The 24,743-nt window shown below is 39.5% G+C and overlaps 1 protein-coding gene across 3 annotated transcripts in view; it reads left to right on the top strand.

Annotated features, from left to right (window-relative positions):
• The window catches only part of ankrd52b (ankyrin repeat domain 52b), a 60,127-nt gene that overhangs the window by 14,551 nt on the left and 20,833 nt on the right, over nt 1–24,743 (top strand). For 2 of the 3 annotated variants that reach the window (XM_067431311.1, XM_067431312.1), the window contains exons 8-19: nt 1,698–1,910; nt 1,993–2,071; nt 6,813–6,927; nt 8,862–8,944; nt 9,103–9,166; nt 9,268–9,336; nt 10,851–10,991; nt 12,940–12,999; nt 13,439–13,550; nt 15,246–15,317; nt 17,983–18,184; nt 24,116–24,203. In XM_067431311.1, coding sequence (XP_067287412.1) covers nt 1,698–1,910; nt 1,993–2,071; nt 6,813–6,927; nt 8,862–8,944; nt 9,103–9,166; nt 9,268–9,336; nt 10,851–10,991; nt 12,940–12,999; nt 13,439–13,550; nt 15,246–15,317; nt 17,983–18,184; nt 24,116–24,203 — 1,298 coding nt within the window. Of the gene's footprint in view, nt 1–1,697; nt 1,911–1,992; nt 2,072–6,812; nt 6,928–8,861; nt 8,945–9,102; nt 9,167–9,267; nt 9,337–10,850; nt 10,992–12,939; nt 13,000–13,438; nt 13,551–15,245; nt 15,318–17,982; nt 18,185–24,115; nt 24,204–24,743 lie in introns of those variants that run through there. The other variant, XR_010900595.1, reaches the window with a different exon arrangement.

Below are 24,743 nucleotides of genomic sequence, written 5' to 3'. Positions count from 1 at the left end.
AGAATAAAACCGAGGGTAGCGCAGATATGACGCAGTTGACATCCGACTCCCTCAAACGCTATGTTGACACGTCCTGGGTCCTTGGTTAAAATAGCAATTTTCTCACAATTTACAATAGGGCTGTCACTTTTTATTCGATATTCGAAGATGACATGAAATATCCGTAATCGAACTATAAATAAACTATCCGGTTTTTAAAGTGCCATGTAGCGCAATTTTTTACTGTCGGTGCGTTTACATGGAGCACTGTAATCGGTTTAAAAGTCCAATCTGAAGGAAAATGCTCCATATAAACACCTGTCGGAATCAAAATGCCCAAACTGAATGAAATTGTAATCGTTTTGAGATGGGTGGGATAAACCTTTTCATGAATCAATCAAACGAAACATTTCACCTTGTAAACGACCTGACCGGATTACTTTTGAGTGTGTGTCCTTATGTGACGTACACAGCACGCCTTCTCCACTGAAGAGCACAGGAAAGTGCATTTTTCTGAGGGATACATTTTTTATTTCATAAGAAGTTATGAAGATAATGTTGGCATAATGACACTGTCCCTAAACCTATGTAAGCAAACAATCAACTACTTAAACTGCGCCTGAAATCAGAATCTATTTTTTTCTGAGATGATTATTACACTTTACAACAAATGAATAGCTTTTATAAACCGTATAAGTCCTGGTGGCCGTTGAGAGTTGCTAGGGCATCCGTAAACACATTCAGCTGCTGGAGAGGACGGCGTCGAACTTCATATCGATTAAGCTGATAACCTGCTGTTTCAAACGTTAAATTAACAATTTATTTTTCAATACAGGCTGTGGCCTGAGTCCTGTTTATGACTGTCAGACTGTTAATGCATTTGTGATTGAATCTGTTCCGGCGGTCTCGTTTTATTTTATTTTTTGCATTGCTTGATATTTGATATCCGTTCAAATTAGATTTTTTTCAAAAATGACAGCCCTAGTTTACAAATAGTTGGAAACATTTGGGATATTGTAAGAACTCAACTGAACAAAATATATAACACTGGCCTGGTGGTTTTTGGATATTTTACTGCAAAAATACTACATAGTGCACCTTTAAGTCTCTGTTAAAAACTTTCCTGTTTTCTCAAGCTTTTTGACTACTTTTGACTGTTTTGCACTGTCTGTTGTGTTGTTATCGCTTGACACTTTTAATTTATCACTTCCTTCTTACCACTTGATATTGAGTTTGTTACACTTGGCCCTTTTGCTGTATTATGTTATCGTATCAATTTGTTCTGTATTTATCTCTCTTGTTCTTTCCTAGTTTGCTATTGTTCTGACAATGCTGCTTTTCTATTTATTTATTTATTTATTTATTTATTCATTGTCTGCTATTGCTTTTTGATTCTATTACTGCTTTAGCATCTCTGTCTTCATATTTAATTTGTATAGCTTTTTCCTTCTATTTTACTACTTTTTATCTGGCTTTTTTGTGAAGCACTTTCGTCAGTCGAGTGGCTGTTGTAAATGTGCTATATAAATAAAATGACCTTGACTTAGGATGACTTGAGGGCGAGTTAGTTAAGGGGTAATTTTCATTTTTGGGTGAACTATCTCTCTAATACTGACAACATTAGACAGATTTCGTCTTTTGGAGTGATGTGTACTGATGAATTGTGCATTAGAGAAACTAAATTAGATTTTTGTTTTCTCTCTCATTTTGTCTGTTAGATTGATGAAGCCGACGGTTCTGGTAACAGTGCTCTCCACATGGTTTGTTATGCTGGTCACGAGGTTATAGCAAGTCAGCTGATTAACTGTGGTGCCAATGTTAACCATTCAAACACACGTGGCTTCACACCGCTGCACATGTCTGCAGTCTCCACCGATGGAGCGCTGTGTCTGGAGATGCTGGTCAATAACGGGGCAGAAATTAACATTCCGGTCAGGAGACATGGACCCAGAAATAAACCCAGATGGATATTGCAGGGTTTTTTATTGTTGACCTTTTTTGTTCTGATTTCAGAATAAAGAAGGGAAGAGTCCTTTGCATATGGCCGCCACTCAGGGACACTTCACCCGTTCCCAGATACTCATTCAGAATGGTAAAGCCAAGCTATAAACTTTAAAAGGGTGGTTGCATGCGATTTGACTTTTTTAACTTTAGTTAGTGTGTAATGTCGCTGCTTGAGCATAAACAGTATCTGCAAAGTTCCAGCGCTGAAAGTTCAATGCAAACGGAGATATTGTCTTTTAAAGTTACGGCAGTTTATTGCCTACAAAAATGGCCGGCTTGGACTACAACGAGCTTCTTCCTGGGTTGGTGACATCATAAACCCTTGCTAGTCTCCGCACATGTGACTTCTGCCCGTAATGGGAAGGGGCGTGGCCTTAACCTATGCTTGGCACTTCAGCCAATAAAAATACAGGAAACTACATTTGGCCATCTAACCAATCCAAGACCATTGCGTTTTTCGGAGGGATGGGCTTCAGAGAAGCAGGAAGCAAGCGAGCCGTTCATAGGACAGACAGCGGTGTGGAATAAAGGGAGAATAGAAGAAAAATATGGTGTAAAAAAAAAAGAGAAGTAGACAATAAGACATGTTATACTACGCCCCATAAACACAACCAAGCCTAGGAAAAAAAACACCCCTTTAAGGGCCCTATTATAACGATCTGAGCACATGGTCTGAAGCTCATGGCGCAAGTGCACTTAGGTTCCACTTTTGCTGGTTTAATGGGGGAAAAAATGCTCAGTGTGCCAGGCGCATGGTCCAAAAGATTTGTCCCTAGTCTATTGAGTCATGGGTGTGTTTTGGGTGTAATGTGCAATAAACCAATCAGAGTCTTATCTCCCTTTCCCTTTAAAAGCTAATTGTGCTCATGCCATGGAGGATTCACTTTTTACATGCAAACGGAAACACTGAATGCTTCTCCAGAGAGGAATCCTTTTATTTGTAATATTTGGCACGTGTGTGTGTGTGCTGCTGCGCATCCTGTGTGTGTGTGTGTTGTGCTCCGCCTATAGGCTCATATCACTAACACACCCTTTAAATAACACAGAAACGCTGCACTATTGACTTTAGAGCAGGTGTGTGTTGGTCAATGGTCAGTGGTTTTCAGTTCCTCACAATAGCAACCTTCAAACAATGCTCCTGAACACACCTGGTTTAGACCAGACGCCCATGGGGGAACACACACACACACACACTCTGATGGGTGAACAGATGCGCCAGTGCATTTGATATTTAAACAACGTGGAGCTGGATGTGAACATGAGAACTGCATCGGGCTGAAGCTAGTTGAACACACTTGTGTCGAGCCTGGCGTCACATTATGATATGAAAGGGACTTTAACCCAAGTCAGCAATGATTTGCGATTCGTCTTTTCTTCTCCATTGTGCCGTATATGTGAGTAAAACGCTTCTCAAACAAGAACAAATGTAGGGCGGGGCTTGATTTAGTCCGTGGGGAATTGATTGGATGGTTGTGGTTTGCTATTGGTGGATCTCAGGTGGCCCCGCCCTCTTCTTCAGAGAAGAGAAGAGATGTCGCCGCAATAGGGAGGGGAAGTTATTCTGATCCAAGATTACAAGGAACATGAATTAAAACAAATAATGAAGTGCACTGGTAAATCATTTAGAAAATACTGCAGTATTCCATAAAACATTTACTCTGCCCCAGTGTCAGCTTTTGTAGAATTTTTTTTTCTGTCTGAAAACCAAAAACAAAATAAATACAGATAAATAGCTGTGGAAAGAAAAATCAAACCCAAGTCCTGACAGCTGGCGAATAACATCAAAAGCACAGCATACACTGGTTTTCAACAGTATCTCTTATACCTACAAATATTAATGGAACAGTCACAAAGAAAGCACATTCTGTTATTATTTACTCTGGTGCTTTTTAGTCCATATCTGTTTGCTGTGAGACCATTTACAGTTGTGATCAGAATTATTGGCACCCTTGTTAAAATATGATCAAAGTTGGCTGTAAAAAATTAATCTGCATTGTTTATCCTTTTGATCGTTAATTTAAAAAATCACAAAAAATCAAACCTTACATTGGGAAATAATCACGTTAACCATAATTATTGGCACCCTTTTATGAAATCCTTTTTGCAACCTCCTTTTGCCAACAATGCCAAGAGAAGTCATCGGAGTCTTCTCCTATAATGCCTGGTGTGTTTGGAGATCAGAGACCATTCCTCCATATCCTCCAGATCCATGTTGGTACTTCTTCTCTTCAGTTCTCCACTCATTCCCTATAGGGTTTATATAAGGGAACTGGGATGATCATGACGGAAGCTTCATTTTGTGCTCAGTGACACAGTTGTGTGTTGATGTTGATGTTTGTTTTGGATCACTGTCCTGATGGAAGAGCCAGTCATGGCCCATTATAAGATTTCTAGCTGTCAGGCTTTGTTTTTTGAAACACGCCCCAATAATCACATCCCAATGGAGCAATCAGACTCATATTCTGACTAGAATTGAGTATGACCACATCAGAGCCGGCCCAAGCCTTCATGGGGCCCTAAGCAGAATTTTATTTGGGGCCCCTCGGTACCGATTGACTATTGTCAATTCTTGATAATAATCGCACACCCATTATCAATTGTATTAGTTGTAGCTGTGTTGCTTACATCATGTCTGTCTGTCATGTTTTTACCCTTATACGGTTTTTAATTGTAGCAAATCCACAAGAGTGCTCAGATGTTCATTTGCACTTTAATATTCAGTCTTACAGTACGGTTCAGACTGGGATATGTACGATTTAAACTTTTTTTTTTTTTTAAAGAAGTCTCATGCTAAATATGCTCACAATTCGTTACCCCAGGACTCTTTGATGAATAGAAAGTTCAAAAGAACAGGATTTATCTAAAATAGAAAGCTTTCAAAGAATAGATGTTTACACAACTGTTTTCAACATAATAAAAAATAAATGTTCCTTGAGCAGCAAATCATCATGAGAATAATCTGTGAAGGATCATGTGACAGTGAAGATTGGTGTAATGATGCTGAAAATTCAGCTTTGATCACAGGAATACATTACAATTTACTTGATATTCATATCACATACGAATATCATATATATATATATATATATATATATATATATATATATATATATATATATATATATATATATATATATATATATATATATATATATATATATATACATATACATCATAGCTGACTTCTTGCTTCATAGAAGTCATAATTTCATGTCCCTAGTCACTTTGGTGTGCTGAATTTTTTAAAATATTAATTGGAGATATTTTACTCATAAGATCTAGGGGTATATATATATATATATATATATATATAATATATATATAATAGAAAACAGCTATTTTAAATTGCAATAATATTTCACAATATAACTGTTTTAACTGTAGTTTTGATCAAATAAATGCAGCCTTTGGTGAGCAGAGACTTCTTTTAAAACAAGAAATGGTGGATTTCTTTCAAACATTAAGCAGAGGTTTTATTTTGGCCGAAATTCATGCAGAACAACATTAGTACTTCTATTTGTTGACAACAGCATATTTATAAATGATTCTCGTTACAAATTTGGGAAGGCTTTTTTGGGAAGAACGAATTTGCATCCCCCCCCCCCCCCAAAAAAAAAAAAAAAAAAAAGATAATTTTGAGCGACTCGACTACTATAGCACTTGCAGAGAAGTTTTTACCGTGAACAGAAACTGGAAGCTATGCTGTACTCCGTCCAAAACATACAGCATGTCAAATAAGATAATTGCACTAAACCAAAGCGCATTCTCAAATCCAGCCATTCATAAAAAGGTTACCGGTCAACTGACGAGTAGCGCCATTTCAGCTGATTTTTTTTTTTTTTTTTTTTTTTTTTTTTTTTCTCGCACTGTGGACTTTGAACCCTGAAGAACACGCTTTAGTCCAGTCGATGGCACCGCGAGCTTGTGCAGCGCTGTCAGAATCAATCCGTGCATATATTAGAAAACGTAACATTTTACAGTTTATTTAGTAATTGTTTTAAGGCCATTTTGCGATTTCAAACATAAAGGAACATCCAGCGGCAGCAGCAAGTCATTTCAAGTGCTCTTGGGGGCCCCCTGGTGGCCAAGGGGGCCCTAAGCAGCCGCTTAGTTCGCTTATGCCTTGGGCCGGCCCTGGACCACATCAGGCTACTATTTTCCTACAGCCACTTTCTGTTTTGTGAAGCTTATCAATCTTTTGCAGCACATCAGAACTATATTCTGTGGTTTTACTCATTGTGATGATGATGATTAAGGGAAGTTGGGTTTTGTGTGTCCTCTTATTTATACTCCTGTGAAACGAAACATCATAGCTGACTTCTTGCTTCATAGAAGTCATAATTTCATGTCCCTAGTCACTTTGGTGTGCTGAATTTTTTAAAATATTAATTGGAGATATTTTACTCATAAGATCTAGGGGTTCCAATAATTGTGGCCAGTGTGTTTTGTAGAAAAGCATTTATTTTTTGGGTAATGTGATTTCTCCCCCCAATTTCAATTATTTTAATTCAATGAAAGATCAAAAGGGTAAAGAATGCAAATACATTTGATAATATTTACCAGGGGTGCCAATAATTATGACCACAGCTGTAGATGCTAGTACTCTTAACAGATCAGCAGATATGCATTTTAAATTCACATCCATTCTCTTGTCTTTCTTTAAGCGGCATGTCAAAAAATGTATCCAATAAAATGGGAATGCCATTTTCCCTTATACCACCTGCCTGCCAAAGTGGCTTTCCAGTTTGCCACCATCATGCTTTCTGGCCTGTAGTTTGTTTGTAACAATCGTAACAATGTTGTAATATAATAGATTTTTTCTGTTGTAGGTGCAGAGGTGGAGTGTATTGATACATATGGTAATACTCCTCTTCACGCTGCTGCTAAACATGGTCACGAGTTGCTCATCGGTATACTCTTGGATAACGGTGGGGACGTGGCCAGGTGTGTCTTTACAAAACCATTTAAACACAGACTACTCAAGTAGAACAGAGACTTTAGAGTTCGTATCTTCACTCCTTGACAACTAAACACAGCTAGTCAAAGACAGACCAAGATTAGATACATCATAGCAGGAGTAGATTTAAAAGTATGCCCATTATCCAACCTTATTTGTAAATGAAAATCATTATTCAAATTTTTTTTTTCATAAAGGGGGAGTGGGGAGGGACTACAGTATATTTCAATATATTGAAATGAGTGGTATTTCTAATGCCTTTAATGTTGCCAACAGTATAAAGCAACTCCAGTGACTAAAATATGGCACACGCTTTCTTTAAACCAATGTGAAAGCAACGTGAATTCCATTTAGCTGCATGTACGTGGATTCATAAACGCGTTCATTTACTTGTTAATTTAACATTCCTCAGAGTTTTATTCCACACTCAAGAGTGATACAAGTATAAAAGTAACACTAAAGCAGTGTTAGTTTTAATTAAATAATTGATTATTTAAATGATGATTGACCCTTAGTGATTAACACCTGCTGTTAACAAGCAGATTTGCTAAAGGAAAGATTCACCATTTTTAGGTCATCATGGTGATCAGTGTTTGCTTTAGTTTGGCTCTTGGCCCTTGACTTATTAAAAAAAATTCTGACTGCTTGGCTGTGTTTATAAAACAAATTTGTCATGGCGAAGAAAGCACAGAGAAAATGTGTTCATTATGGATGTTGGGTATGTTTTGATAGTGCGTAGTGACCTGATTAACTGATATTATTCTGAGCCCAATCTCTGGTTATATGGTGATGTGTTCACTTTACAGTATTGATTATAACAGCTGTAATTGATTAGATTTATCTCACTCAGAGATCAGGCTTTAAATTAGATCAGTGATCAAAACATAGCAGCAAGACAAAATCTAACATTAGAAATCATTTTATTTATTTATGATATAGGAAGGATTAAAAAGTAACAGTTTAAACTGGCCTGACTCAGCCAGAACCTTTAAAAAGGTTCCTGTTCTGCATAACATAAACTATTTACCACACAGAATAAAAAAAAAAACACTTATACAAGACATTAGCAAACAAATACAGCCTAAACAAATACAAACGGCTACATACAAAAATACAAAACGGTGCAAACTGAACTAGGACAATAAATAAACGATCAGTAAGTACAAGTGTAGCTGTTTAGAAGGAAGAGTTTGTATTCCTTTTTGAAACATATAATGGATGGTATTTTTCTTCAGATTTTTCCAGATTTTGGTGTATGTATAAAAAATTATTGTTTTGTTATTGTTCGTTGTTTTTATATAGAGGGACTGGTATAAGGGCCTGTGAAACTGAACAAGTGAGATCTACTGGTCTCATATTGTATGACAGATGAAGTGCAGCAAGTGTTGGAGAAGTGGCATTTTGAATTTGAAAATAAAATGTAATAGCATAACTATTTATATAGTGCTGAAAAGTCAGAGCGTTTGAATTTTTAAGTGCAATGCAATGATGGGTCATCAAGGGTCAAGAGCCCAACTAAAGCAAACACTTGACCATAATAGTGATCTAAAATGGTGACTCTTTCCTTCAGTGATTCTGCTTGTTAAGAGCAGGTGTTCATCACTAATGGTCAATCATCACTCAAATAATCACCTAATTATCTCATTAACTTTAACACTGATTCAGTGTTCATTTTTACACTCTTGAGTGTGGACTCAAATACACTCTGAGGAGAGTTAATTTATCACTGGGGTTTTTGCTGTGAAGTTAAGGGATGTGTCAATATTTTAGGTATTGTAAAATGTAAGTGTCTTTATAGAATGACTCTTAGTAGTGTGATGGTTTGAATCATGTCATATCTTTAGCTTATCTTGAAAATATGTTTATACGATATTCAAATGCTTATTTAAATAGTAATTATGCTTTTGCAATAACTGCATAGGCGAGGCATTAATGGGATGACTCCATTGCACATGGCGGTGTTTTATGGATTTTCAGACTGTTGTCGAAAGTTACTCTCCTCAGGTAAAAGTCACATATACAGTGTCTAGTTGGTGACACATTATTAATTTTGCAGATGTATGTAAATGCATAATCACTATCCCATTGCTTTGACATTAAACCAGATGTATGTCAACTGTCTAGTATTGTGTGTTTGTCTAACAAAAATTTACTGTCAGCAGGGTTTGACATAAACACGCTGGACAGCCTGGGAAGGACATGTTTGCATGTAGCTGCCTCAGGCGGGTATGCTAAATGGCTACCATTTATGTGCTTTATATTTAATATACATTTATTATATATTATTTTGTTATTCATCCTTTGTTTTTCAATTTGTTCACTTACAGAAATGTTGAATGTCTTAAATTGCTGTTGAGCAGTGGTGCTGATTTGAGTAAAAAGGACAACTTTGGAAGGTAAAAACTTTGTCAATAATAATAATTCTGTTATATATTCACATTGGGAAATCTTGTGTACATATTCATTGGGGTTCATAAGTATAAGCCCACTAGTGAAAATGTTTCTGTTAATTATACCATTGCAAATTTATACACATGCACTAAAACTGGCATGTTTAAAACCTGATGATCAGCATTATCCCAGCACAGTTTAAGGATATTTCAAAGAGCGTTTTTGTACTTTAAAGGAAACATATTATGCAACTTTTATAAGGTGTTTGAACATAGATGTGTCCACAGTGTGTATAACAACCAGCCTAAAATGGTAAAAATCCTTTTTTATAATCCCATCAATCATTATCAATCCCTCAAAATGTGCTGTTTCGTATTTCCCCTGCTCTTAAGTGAGAGTAGGGAAGCCCCGCCCATGACTGTTGATGATTGGCCCTTTTAGCATTGACACGCCCCTGAGTGAGAAGGCATTTCTGGTTACTATGAAATGTTTAATATATTACAATGTCTGCACCAAAAACATTATTATTGTTCTGTTGTTGGATGTACCAACAAACATATGAGTCTCATGAACTACCTTTCCGATTGGATATGAGATGAGAAAAGGAAGTACATCGAGTTCGTCAAAAGCCGGATTTGAAATAGAATATCGCAAATAGAATATCGTCAAATCTTAGTGCAACGCACCTCACCCCTACACCATCAAAACTGACAGAATCACATGGTGTGTTCCCGGTGTTACAGAATGAATCTGCGTTTGCAATTGAAAAGTCTTAACGTTACTTGCGGCCTGATGGATGGGTTCTCTCTCAATGCGAATTTTTTTTTAAAGTTCTTTTTAGAGAATTTAGCATCGCTGCTGTTTCTCTATCACACAACTGCAAATTATAGGCTATGTGAATAGGTAAACACACTTCATGAAGTCACAGGCGCGAGCCGCGTCACATACATGAGAGGCCTGTTGCCTAACACAGCTGTCAATCAAACATTATGCAAAAAACATAGACTGTAAAAAACACATTTGTTTTTTTCAGTATTTGAGATGTTATAATAATTTTGTAATTTATGTTAAAATTATTTAAACAACTGTTATTTAACTAATATTATATTTGTATAATAAACTGAGGGGGCCTAGTCATCATTTTGGGCAGGCCTGTGCCCATCAGACCCGTCCGCTGGGCTGGCTACGTCCCTGTGACGGAGTATCTGAAGCTTGTGTAAAGGATCCGCCTTGTTCTGGAAGGGGGGCGGGGAGCAACAGCCCATTTGCACTTAAAGGGACACACAAAAACGGCAGGTTTTTGCTCACACCCAAATAGGGGCAAATTTGACAAGCTATAATAAATTATGTGGGGTGTATTTTGAGCTGGAACTTCACAGACATAATCTGGGGACACCAGAGATTTATATTACATCTTGTGAAAAGGGGCATAATATGTCCCCTTTAATACAAACCATGGAATATGATCTTTTTAAAATGGTCAATGCAATTGCAAAAACTTTGATTTAATCCTTTGCAGGTCTCCATTGCACTATACATCAGTGAATGGCTCATATCTGTGTACAGTGGCTCTGGTGAAAGCTGGAGCTGATGTTAATGAACTGGATGTGAATGGATGCAGTCCTCTGCACTACGCAGCTGCTGCCCAAACCTCACACAGGTATAAAACTTTCATGGGATCTGGAAAGTATTCACAATGCTTCACCTTTTCCACATTTTGTCATGCTAAGGCCTTATTCCAAAATTGATTACAATCATTATTTTCCTCCAAATTCTACAAAAAATACCCCAATGACAATGTGAATTTTTTGGGGGAACAATTTTGAGGAACAACCTCCTTCCCTCAGAGCATTGAAGATGGGTCGAGGCTGGGTCTTCCAACATGACAATGACATATATATATATATATATATATATACGTAATTAATTAGATTCGGAAAATAAAAAAGTCTGTATTAGTATTAAAAATATAAAAAGTATTAAATAATATAAAAAGTATTAATTCTTGGTCTAATTAATTAGATTTGGAAAATAAAAAAGTATGTAAAATATAATATTATGCGTTCAACAAGGAAGCCAATAACCAAAACGACGTAACAGGCAATGCCCCCGACTAAGAGAAAAAAACAAAAAACAAATATGTTTTAGACTGCTCAGTCAGGTGCTCGCTTACTCAGTACACGCTGAATGCTCATCGCAAAATGGCTATTGCGTTTAACAGACCAGAAATAGAAGATCCTCCAATAACCAACGGGTCTGGTGTGTTGGTGAACTTTGGATTCTCTGTAGGCTATGATGGTGTTGGCAAGAGTGATGGATTAAAAAACAACGGTATGTCGCATTTGCTACATGATGGTACAGCAGCGGGAATAATTCATGTCATGTCAATCAACTCATTTACGCCGACAACAAGACGATAAAAAGGAGAAACAGCCACAAACTATCCCACAAACTATCACCGCAGCATTTAGACCGACATTTCCAAATTATTCAAATGGCAAAAGACATTTATAGCCGCGGATATGAGACCTTACGCCCGTTTTACACAAACTCCGTCTGCAGTGCGTAGCCTATGCGGTGCGTATTTGTTCCGTACCCATGTTAACGGTTGCGGACTGAAAACGCAACATATGTGAATGGACAACAGGGCGTGCGGCTCCTGCACCGCATACGCAGTGCAAAACGCACCGCAGACGCACTGCAGACGGAGTTTTAAGAACGTGCTTAAAGTAATTGAGCTGCGTTACAATGTTCCTACACGAGCCCATTTCAGCCAGTAATTCCTGCTTTGTAATAAAAAACAAAAGCCCAAACAGAGAACCAATTGGCCAAAGCAACAGCGGTTGCTCTGACAACAGACGGCTGGACGTCAAAGACTACACAACGCTACCTGACTGTAACGGCACATTACATTACCGATGAATGGGAGCTGAACAGCCACGTTCTTCAGACACGCCCCCTTGAGAGTCACACAAGTGAGGATTTGGCCAAAGGGATGACAGAAGCAGTAGTGTGTGAAAAAAGTGTGGAGAGAGCTAATGTAAAGAGCTAATGTCTATTTCTGTAACTACATAGAAGATGGGTAAAGTATAGCTCCATCTTTGTTCAATGTAAAAAAAAATGTTTTTTAAATCTTACTTTGTTAGTTTAAAAAAATAAAAAAAGGTAATTTATCTGCCAATTTTTTTTATTTTTGCTATATCTAAAACGTACCGAACCGAGACACCAGTGTATCGTATCGAACCGAACCGTGAATTTTGTGAACCGTTACACCCCTAATATATATATATATATACACAGTGGTGGGCTGTATACCAATAGCAATTTATATCTATTTATTCGGTTGCACTTTAGAATAATGGTCATCAGTTAACATTAGTTAATGTATTAACTAACATGAACTAACCCTGAGCAGTACATGATTTACTGTATTTGTTCATCTTTGTTAACGTTAGTTCACAGTGTATTAACTTATGTTAACAAGATTTGAATAATGCCTTAGTAAATGTTGAAATGAATAGTAACAACGATAAATAAATGCTTTATAAGTGTAGTTCATTAATAGTTCATGCTCACTAATGTAGTTAACTAAGGTTTTCTCCCTGTAGAGCTGAGCACAACTGTCCTGACAAACAATCCAGCAGTGATAGTGTCGAGGAGGCTCTATGGTAAAGCATCTTTTTGGGATTTGACTGACTATAAGTAAGTAAAATGACTGACTATAAGTAAGTAAAAGGGATAGGTCTCACAGGTTTGGAATTAATGACAGAATTTACATTTTGGGTGAACTTTGTTCATCTTCAGACACAAATGAAGATATTTCTGATGAAATCCGAGAGCTCTCTGACCCCTCCATAGACAGAAATATAATTAACAATTTCAAGGTCCAGAAAGGCAGTAAAGAAAGTGTGAATTACATTGCTGTCTATGGAGGGGTCAGAGAGCTCTCGGATTTCATCAGAAATATCTTCATTTGTGTCTGAAGATGAACAAAGGTCTCACGGGTTGGAACGACATGAGGGAGAGGAATTAATGACAGGACTTACATTTTGGGTGAACTAACCCTTTAATACTACCTGACCCTTTATGTGTTGTGTGTTCGTACAGGTGTTTGGAGTTTCTTTTGCATAGTGGTGCTGATCCGACGCTGCGTGACAGTAATGGCTTCAGTCCAGTCCACTACGCAGCTGCCCGTGGCGACAAACTCAACCTAAAATTGGTAAATCAAACAAAAATATTGGTCAAAATGTCATACCATATATTATGGGAATTGTGGGAAATGTGAGTAGAATTTATCTTTCAATTGGCTTAAGTTTGATGTTTTCACTCCTGCCAATTCTGTGTAGTGGAACACAAATTAATTATATTGATTGCATTATATAACAAATAAACTTATACCATGGTCTTTCTGAATGCTCGATTCTGATTGGCTGGAAGGTGTGCAATAAACTTTATTAAATGCACAGGTAGTTCCAAGTCAGTTTAATCACAGTTCTGTATTAATGTGCTGTTTCATTGAAGCACACACACACTGATTAAAAAATAACCGCTGATTTTACCCTTCCGGTCAAATATTGCACTGCAAACTTAAATAACAGCTTTAGTGCAGGCAAATGATCATGGTATAAATGGGATAATCCACCGCTAGCTGTGCATTAAACTATTCTTGTCGGGTTATTCTTTGCCTCCACGTCGTGCATTAAAATCGTTTAAAGGGTACATGACACACACAGTTTCTGGCAGTCTCATGTTAATCTTGAGTACCTATAGAGAAGTGTTGATCCTTCATATCTCACAAGAGTCTTTAGTTTTATCAGATTTATAAAAGACAGAGACACTGAACCGATTCTTTCTGAAAACAGCCGAGCTTGTGGAGGAGCTAAAGAGACATGAGCACACACACACACACACACACACACACAGGGGCGTGGGACTGGGGGGATAAAGGGTACTGAGTAACCAGGGCCCAAGGCAGGGAAGTCCGTTTTCTATACATACACATACATGGTACGGGGGCCCAGCAAGATGGTTTGTACCCAGGGCCCAAAATTTGGTGCTACGCCCCTGCACACACACACACACACACACACACACACACACACACACACACACACACACACACACGCCAACAGAACACACACATTAGATGAAGTTTCACCCAAAAATGTAAATTATGTCACACAAATGAAGATATTTCTGATGAAATCCGAGAGCTCTCTGACCCCTCCATAGACAGCTCAGAAAGGCAGTAAAGACATCGTTACAATAGTTCATGTGACTCCAGCGGTTCAACCTTAATGTTATGAAGCGGCGAGAATTCTTCTTGTGCTCAAAAACAAACAAAAATAACAACTTTATTCAACAATTTCTTCTCGTCTGTGTCAGTCTCCTATGCTGGTAATGTAGTAAATATAGGATGCAACACTTTAGAAGCGCTATGGCAGAACGGCGGCTCACCATTGGCTATTCAGTGAACATCAGATTATTTTTGTTTGTTTTTGAGCACAAAAAAAGCTTTCTCGTCGCTTCATAACATTAAGGTTGAACCGCTGGAGTCACATGGACTATTGTAATGATGTCTTTACTTCCTTTCTGAACCTTGAAAGCGTGAATTACATTGCTGTCTATGGAGGGGTCAGAGAGCTCTCGGATTTCATCAGAAAAATCTTCATTTGTGTCTGAAGATGACCGAAGGTCTCACGGGTTTGGAACGACATGAAGGAGAGGAATTAATGACAGGATTTACATTTTGGGTGAACTAACCCTTTAAGCACCCAAAATACTTTTTTGAGGAATGAACTGTTGTGGCACTTTATACTGTATGCAGAATCAATAGCCTAGAGTGCACTCTTTACTTCTTATCTCGTATGTCACTTTTGAGTAAACTGGCAATGTATTTTTTTTTGTCAATTAGCTGATAGAAATGTCTTTCAAATGTGTGGAGGATCTGGAGAGTTGCATTCCTGTGAGCCCTTTACACTTAGCGGTGAGTATTCAGTCTCTAGTCTTAGATAGGCTCTCTCTCTCTCTCTCTCTCTCGCTCTCGCTCTCGTTCTCGCACTCGCTCTCGCTCTCGCTCTCTCTCTCTCTCGTTCTCTCTTCTCTCTTTCTAAAGAAGTCAGTATTGCCATTTTTAATGTGATTTTAAGTAGAATTAAAGTTAACTAATATTCAAATAACTGCTACAAGTGTATTTGTTTTTTTAACTAGAAATGGTAAGAGTGGTAAAATTGCCATTGCTTGAAAAAATGATGCCATTGCCTATTGAATTTCTTTGGACTGTAGTCCAGTATGAATTGATAGACATTTCTTAAAGGGTTAGTTCACCTAAAAATGAACATTACTCAATGATTTACTCACCCTTAAGCCATCCTAGGTGTATATGACTTTCTTCTTTCAGACGAATACAATCAGAGTTATATTAAATAATATCCTGGCTAATCCAAGCTTTAATAATGGCAGTGAATGGTAAATGAGATAATGAAGCCCAAAAAAGTGCATCCATCCATTCTAAAATTAATCCAGTTAGTAAAGGCCTTCTGAAGCGAAGAAAAATATCCATATTTGTAACTTTACACTGCAAAAATGCTTTTCTTATTTAGTATTTTTGTCTTGTTTCTAGTCAAAATGTCTTGTTTTTTTTTGGGGGGGGGGGGGGGGGGGGCTCAAAATTAAGATCTGGCAATGGGGTAAGCAAAATAATCTTGTTTTCTGTTTGAAATAACATTATTATCCTTGCCCCATTGGCAGATTATTTTGCTTGTATGCAAATGCTGATGTTTTTCCCAAAAGAAGAAAATTACTTTAGCTTGTCTAGTAAATACTTCCTTGTTTTAAGAATTATTAGATGTTTGGACTAGAAACAAGATAAAAATAAGTAAGAAAAGCATTTTTTGCAGTGTATAAACTATAAATATAGCTTCCGGTAACGGCTGTACGTGAGCCTTGTTCCGGCGAAAGAGTGACCTCTGACCCAACGCCTGAAGTAGGATAAGGCCGGAGACACACTGCAAGCGTGCCGTGAGCGTCTCGGGTGCGTGGCGTGTCCGTTTTGATTTCGGCTCCCATGTTAACCGGTTAGCGCTTGCATACTGCCTGTGCATGCTTTAAATAGAAGAGACGCCTATTTTTCACGCGACACGCGAGCGTGTTGGAAGCGTTTCTAGGCAAAATAGCATAGGAAAAGATGTTTATATGCCATTTTGACACGAATACATATTAATAAATGACATTTTCATGTTTGAAAGTCTGTAGGTTAACATAAATGCAGATATAGGCCTACTTGTAATAATAAAAAACAACATAATTATCGATTTTGAAATATTAAACCTGTCAATACAGAACGAAATATTCTGTAGCCTATTTTGCCGTCAATACCATAGATATGTATGGTCAATAGGCTACTGCCGACGTTGTCTTTGCTTTATCAATAGACAATATATTTATATTTAACATGAAGTATAGGGCATCCCAGCAGCAGCAGCGCCGCGTCAGACACGCTTCTGGTGTGCAAAGACAGAGAAAACGCCGGGCAGCCGCCCCGCGGCTGACACGCAGCAGAAACGCCACGCTTGCAGTGTGTCTCTGGCCTAAGAGTAGCGTAAGCTCAGCTGAGACTCGACGCCTGTCGCGGTTCAAACAGCAATCTGACTTAATCTCATTTTAGACTTCTTATTCGTGACCGGTTTTGTTTCTCTCTGCACTTGTGCAGGTGTGATGTCACTTTATTGTCCTTCCATCAGTTCGCATCGCACTGGTTCACTCTAGAAAAACCCAGGATTTTCATATAGGTTTTTGGGTTATCACAAAAAACAAGCTCTGGGATCAACAAAAGTTTATGATACTTACATGTTCTGTCCATCAAGATCATTATCACAGATGAACCCAACTTTTGTTAATTTTGAAGCCTAAATGCGGTCGCCAGAAGTAAAAAGCTAAAGGTAGGCTATAAATGGACAACACCACAGCCGCTCAACTTCAACGTCACCATCACTTAACTTCTGACAACTCTATCAGGTTTGACATTTTTATGCAATATTTATACAAATTTTATTAGCTATTTTTATATGTCCCGGGTGTTAAAGTCGCACTAGTTCATGTATGTATGTGTGTGTCTATTTTGCACTTTTGATATTTTTTTAGAGTGTCACCCCTTCATTTTTGTTCACGTTATTTCTGCATCGTGGCTGATTTGTAGTTTGTATCAACAAAAGATTGCTTTAGTTTTTGTATTTTTGCATATTTCCCATTCATTTCCTATGTCTGTCATTTTTGACCGCTAAGGAGCCAAGTGTGACTATTATTTTCTGACCCTTTAACATATCCGAATCATCTCCATTATTTTTTGTGTGTTTACATAGCAGAAGGCCTTTACTAACCCACTGGAGCCGTATGGATTACTTTTATTATGGATGGATGCACTTTTTTTGACCTTCAAAATCTCATTTACCATTCACTGCCATTATAAAGCTTGGAAGAGCCAGGATATTTTTAATATAACTCTGATTGTATTTGTCTGAAAGAAGACGGTCATATACACCTAGGATGGCTTGAGTGTTAGTAAATTATGGGATAATTTTAGAAAAATTTCATTTTGAACTAACCCTTTAAGTTATGAATTTTGCCCAATCCTGGTCAATTGTTCTTGTCAGGCGTATAACGGTCACACTGAAGCTCTTCAGGTGCTTTCTGAAACACTGGTTAATGTCAACTTGCAAGATTCCAGGGGTCATACGGCCCTGTATATGGCTGCTCTGAGAGGTCACGACCCCTGTGTGGAGCTGCTGCTGCTTCAGGAGGCGTCATATGTCATCAGGGAGAACATTCACAGGTGGACACCCCTACATGCTTCAGGTGTGTATGGATATTAAAGGCGCTGTATGTAAGCTTTTGAGTTAGCATGAACTTGCGTGCCACATAGCAAATCTGGCAGAGAGTTAAAATTAACGCATTTTCATCATTTTGATTATTTTCCTGACTAACAAACAAAGCTCATTAGTCAACCAATAACTGTTAAGATTAGAATATTAAAGTAAATAAGCTTTATGTGCGCAAACAGCAGCATAAACAATTGAGCATGAGGATTCACACATCATGCACCTTCAGCGCTTGTGTGAATGGAGAAAAACTGAATAAAACTACATAAAGGAATAAAATAAATAGGCCTACACTAAATATATTTAACTGAAATATCATATTAACAAAAGAAAAAACTTGTGGTTCTTGTTTTTGTAACACTCTAACGCATTGTATTTGTCTTTTTTATATCTTTATTTTATTCACTCTAACGGATCACGCATGCACACTACACATCAGTTCTAGCATTGTTGACTTGACATTTCAGCTATTCATCATCAAACTAAAATGCAGTCAATCTAACGTAAAAGTTGCATTACTCTAAATTATTGCTCAAATGAAATGTTCTGCTGATCGTTCCCTATCCCCTATATTGAGCACTGTCTGATCGTTCCCTATCCCCTATTTAGAGTACTGTCTGATCGTTCCCTATCCCCTATATAGAGCACTGTCTGATCGTTCCCTATCCCCTATATAGAGCACTGTCTGATCGTTCCCTATCCCCTATATAGAGCACTGTCTGATCGTTCCCTTTCCCCTATATAGAGCACTGTCTGATCGTTCCCTTTCCCCTATATAGAGCACTGTCTGATCGTTCCCTTTCCCCTATATAGAGCACTGTCTGATCGTTCCCTTTCCCCTATATAGAGCACTGTCTGATTGTTCCCTTTCCCCTATATAGAGCACTGTCTGATCGTTCCCTATCCCCTATATAGAGCACTGTCTGATCGTTCCCTATCCCCTATATAGAGCACTGTCTGATCGTTCCCTATCCCCTATATAGAGCACTGTCTGATCGTTCCCTATCCCCTATATAGAGCACTGTCTGATCGTTCCCTATCCCCTATATAGAGCACTGTCTGATCGTTCCCTATCCCCTATATAGAGCACTGTCTGATCGTTCCCTATCCCCTATATAGAGCACTGTCTGATCATTCCCTTTCCCCTATATAGAGCACTGTCTGATCGTTCCCTATCCCCTATATAGAGCACTGTCTGATCGTTCCCTTTCCCCTATATAGAGCACTGTCTGATCGTTCCCTTTCCCCTATATAGAGCACTGTCTGATCGTTCCCTTTCCCCTATATAGAGCACTGTCTGATCGTTCCCTTTCCCCTATATAGAGCACTGTCTGATCGTTCCCTATCCCCTATATAGAGCACTGTCTGATCGTTCCCTTTCCCCTATATAGAGCACTGTCTGATCGTTCCCTTTCCCCTATATAGAGCACTGTCTGATCGTTCCCTATCCCCTATATAGAGCACTGTCTGATCATTCCCTTTCCCCTATATAGAGCACTGTCTGATCGTTCCCTATCCCCTATATAGAGCACTGTCTGATCGTTCCCTTTCCCCTATATAGAGCACTGTCTGATCGTTCCCTATCCCCTATATAGAGCACTGTCTGATCGTTCCCTATCCCTTATATAGAGCACTGTCTGATCGTTCCCTATCCCCTATATAGAGCACCGTCTGATCGTTCCCTATCCCCTATATAGAGCACTGTCTGATCGTTCCCTATCCCCTATATAGAGCACTGTCTGATCGTTCCCTATCCCCTATATAGAGCACTGTCTGATCGTTCCCTATTCCCCTATATAGAGCACTGTCTGATCGTTCCCTATCCCTTATATAGAGCACTGTCTGATCGTTTCCTATCCCCTATATAGTGCACCGTCTGATCGTTCCCTATCCCCTATATAGAGCACTGTCTGATCGTTCCCTATCCCCTATATAGTGCACCGTCTGATCGTTCCCTATCCCCTATATAGAGCACTGTCTGATCGTTCCCTATATAGTGCACTGTCTGATAGTTCCCTATCCCCTATATACAGCACTGTCTGATAGTTCTCTATCCCCTATATAGAGCACTGTCTGATCGTTCCCTATCCCCTATATAGAGCACTGTCTGATCGTTCCCTATCCCCTATATAGTGCACTGTCTGATAGTTCCCTATCCCCTATATAGAGCACTGTCTGATCGTTCCCTATCCCCTATATAGAGCAATGTCTGGTCGTTCCCTATCCCCTATATAGTGCACTGTCTGATCGTTCCCAATCCCCTATATAGAGCACCGTCTGATCGTTCCCTATCTCCTATAGTGCACTGTCTGATCGTTCCCTATCCCCTATATAGAGCACTGTCTGATTGTTCCCTATCCCCTATATAGAGCACTGTCTCGTCGCTCCCTATCCCCTATATAGAGCACTGTCTGATCGTTCTCTATCCCCTATATAGTGCACTGTCTGATCGTTCCCTATCCCCTATATAGAGTACTGCCTGATCGTTCCCTATCCCCTATATAGTGCACTGTCTGATCGTTCCCTATCCCCTATATAGTGCACTGTCTGATTGTTCCCTATCCCCTATATAGAGCACTGTCTGATCGTTCCCTATCCCCTATATAGAGCACTGTCTGATAGTTCCCTATCCCCTATATAGTGCACTGTCTGATCGTTCCCTATCCCCTATATAGTGCACTCTGATCGTTCCCTATCCCCTATATAGTGCACTGTCTGATCGTTCTCTATCCCCTATATAGTGCACTGTCTGATCGTTCCCTATCCCCTATATAGAGCACTGCCTGATCGTTCCCTATCCCCTATATAGAGCTCTGTCTGATCGTTCCCTATCCCCTATATAGAGCACTGCCTGATCGTTCCCTATCCCCTATATAGTGCAATGTCTGATCGTTCCCTATCCCCTATATAGTGCACTGCCTGATCGTTCCCTATCCCCTATATATTGCACTGTCTGATCGTTCCCTATCTCCTATATAGTGCACTGTCTGATCGTTCCCTATCCCCTATATAGAGCACTGTCTGATCGTTCCCTATCCCCTATATAGTGCACTGTCTGATAGTTCCCTATCCCCTATATAGTGTACTGTCTGATCGTTCCCTATCCCCTATATAGAGCACTGTCTCGTCGCTCCCTATCCCCTATATAGAGCACTGTCTCGTCGCTCCCTATCCCCTATATAGAGCACTGCACTATATAGGGGATAGGGAACTATCAGACACTGTCTGATCGTTCCCTATCCCCTATATAGTGCACTGTCTGATCGTTCCCTATCCCCTATATAGTGCACTGTCTGATCGTTCCCTATCCCCTATATAGAGCACTGTCTCGTCGCTCCCTATCCCCTATATAGTGCACTGTCTGATCGTTCCCTATCCCCTATATAGTGCACTGTCTGATCGTTCCCTATCCCCTATATAGTGCACTGTCTGATCGTTCCCTCTCCCCTATATAGAGCACTGTCTGATCGTTCCCTATCCCCTATATAGAGCACTGTCTGATTGTTCCCTATCCCCTATATACAGCACTGTCTGATCGTTCCCAATCCCCTATATAGAGCACTGTCTGATCGTTCCCTATCCCCTATATAGAGCACTGTCTGATCGTTCCCTATCCCCTATATAGTGTACTGTCTGATCGTTCCCTATCCCCTATATAGAGCACTGTCTCGTCGCTCCCTATCCCCTATATAGAGCACTGTCTCGTCGCTCCCTATCCCCTATATAGAGCACTGCACTATATAGGGGATAGGGAACTATCAGACACTGTCTGATCGTTCCCTATCCCCTATATAGTGCACTGTCTGATCGTTCCCTATCCCCTATATAGTGCACTGTCTGATCGTTCCCTATCCCCTATATAGAGCACTGTCTCGTCGCTCCCTATCCCCTATATAGTGCACTGTCTGATCGTTCCCTATCCCCTATATAGTGCACTGTCTGATCGTTCCCTATCCCCTATATAGTGCACTGTCTGATCGTTCCCTCTCCCCTATATAGAGCACTGTCTGATCGTTCCCTATCCCCTATATAGAGCACTGTCTGATTGTTCCCTATCCCCTATATACAGCACTGTCTGATCGTTCCCAATCCCCTATATAGAGCACCGTCTGATCGTTCCCTATCCCCTATATAGAGCACTGTCTGATCGTTCCCAATCCCCTATATAGAGCACCGTCTGATCGTTCCCTATCCCCTATATAGAGCACTGTCTGATCGTTCCCTATCCCCTATATAGAGCACTGTCTGATCGTTCCCAATCCCCTATATAGAGCACTGTCTGATCGTTCCCTATCCCCTATATAGAGCACTGTCTGATCGTTCCCAATCCCCTATATAGAGCACCGTCTGATCGTTCCCTATCCCCTATATAGAGCACTGTCTGATCGTTCCCTATCCCCTATATAGAGCACTGTCTGATCGTTCCCTCTCCCCTATATAGAGCACTGTCTGATCGTTCCCTATCCCCTATATAGAGCACTGTCTGATCGTTCCCTATCCCCTATATAGAGCACTGTCTGATCGTTCCCTATCCCCTATATAGAGCACTGTCTGATCGTTCCCTATCCCCTATATAGAGCACTGTCTGATCGTTCCCTATCCCCTATATTGAGCACTGTCTGATCGTTCTCTATCCCCTATATAGAGCACGTTCCCTCTCCCCTATATAGAGCACTGTCTGATCGTTCCCTATCCCCTATATAGAGCACTGTCTGATCGTTCCCTATATAGAGCACTGTCTGATCGTTCCCTATCCCCTATATAGAGCACTGTCTGATCGTTCCCTATCCCCTATATAGAGCACTGTCTGATCGTTCCCTATCCTCTATATTGAGCACTGTCTGATCGTTCCCTATCCCCTATATTGAGCACTGTCTGATCGTTCCCTATCCCCTATATAGAGCACTGTCTGATCGTTCCCTATCCCCTATATAGAGCACTGTCTGATCGTTCCCTATCCCCTATATAGAGCACTGTCTGATCGTTCCCTATCCCCTATATAGAGCACTGTCTGATCGTTCCCTATCCCCTATATAGAGCACTGTCTGATCGTTCCCTATCCCCTATATAGAGCACGTTCCCTCTCCCCTATATAGAGCACTGTCTGATCGTTCCCTATCCCCTATATAGAGCACTGTCTGATCGTTCCCTATATAGAGCACTGTCTGATCGTTCCCTATCCCCTATATAGAGCACTGTCTGATCGTTCCCTATCCCCTATATAGAGCACTGTCTGATCGTTCCCTATCCCCTATATTGAGCACTGTCTGATCGTTCCCTATCCCCTATATTGAGCACTGTCTGATCGTTCCCTATCCCCTATATAGAGCACTGTCTGATCGTTCCCTATCCCCTATATAGAGCACTGTCTGATCGTTCCCTATCCCCTATATTGAGCACTGTCTGATCGTTCCCTATCCCCTATATTGAGCACTGTCTGATCGTTCCCTATCCCCTATATAGAGCACTGTCTGATCGTTCCCTATCCCCTATATAGAGCAACACACCACTCTGAAACGTCCTGTAGAATACGTGTGCAAAATCTGTGCTTGTCCTCTTGTTCGTAAACATTGTCAGAATCTGAATCAGGCTCAAAATGGTTTGAAATTGACCCCATTGTTAATATTTACACCTGAGTAGACCGGTTATGAAGTGGCGGGACATTTTCCTAACACATAAGTGCTGCCGATCACAACACATTTTGTATTTCAGAAGGGAAGGGCTTTAATAAAATCGGCATGCTCGACCCAGACTGGGGAGAGAGGAGCTTTAATAATGTGAAACGTGAAAAACTAAATCAAGACTGCGTAAAAGGGCATAATAGGTTATTTAGGCCTAAATGATTGGTGTTGTGGGATGGTTCAAAACTATACATTTGTACAAAAAATAATCTATTGATTTATTTTAGCTGCCAATGGTCAAACTGAGTGCCTGCTCATGCTGTTGAAAAGAGCTGAACAAAATGACATAATTGACCTCATGGACATAGATGGACAGTAAGTGCCATTTCAACATTTGTTTCAATGATATTGCATGTTCATACAATGCATGGTTTCAATTTAAACAAGTTCAATAGAAAATGACCTATATAGTACTGTATATCAGCGGCCTCTTCATCACTATAGCCCATTTAATGCAGCCATGTTTTGGTGAAAACAAGCACAGTAGTTACTAAATTTAGGCTGTTTATCCATGCGAAGCCTGAGAAAGTCCACAAGATCCTACATGGACTGTGGCATCTCCTGAAGGTCAATATTTTTACCTCAGCAATTCATTTGCCACTCATTTTCTTGGTTGACCTGCTGAAACCGCTCACAGTGTTAGTGGGTTGATTCGTCTTCCTCAGCCATTACTCCTCTTCAAGACCACAGTCCAGTTATTTTTAATTGTGATTAATTGTAAATCAAAAAGTTCAAAGGTGTAGGAAAAGTAACACTGTGTGGCAAACAATCACTTTTATTTAAAAAAAGGAATGCAATCACCGCTATAACCAGTAGATGGCAGCAGAGGAGCATTATTGACTTATTAGCCATTTC

This window comes from Pseudorasbora parva, chromosome 22 (genome assembly GCF_024679245.1).
Source record: "Pseudorasbora parva isolate DD20220531a chromosome 22, ASM2467924v1, whole genome shotgun sequence".
Taxonomy (NCBI): Eukaryota; Metazoa; Chordata; class Actinopteri; order Cypriniformes; family Gobionidae; genus Pseudorasbora; species Pseudorasbora parva.
Note: the sequence above shows the minus strand (reverse complement) of the source record. Positions and strands in the feature narration are given on the sequence as shown.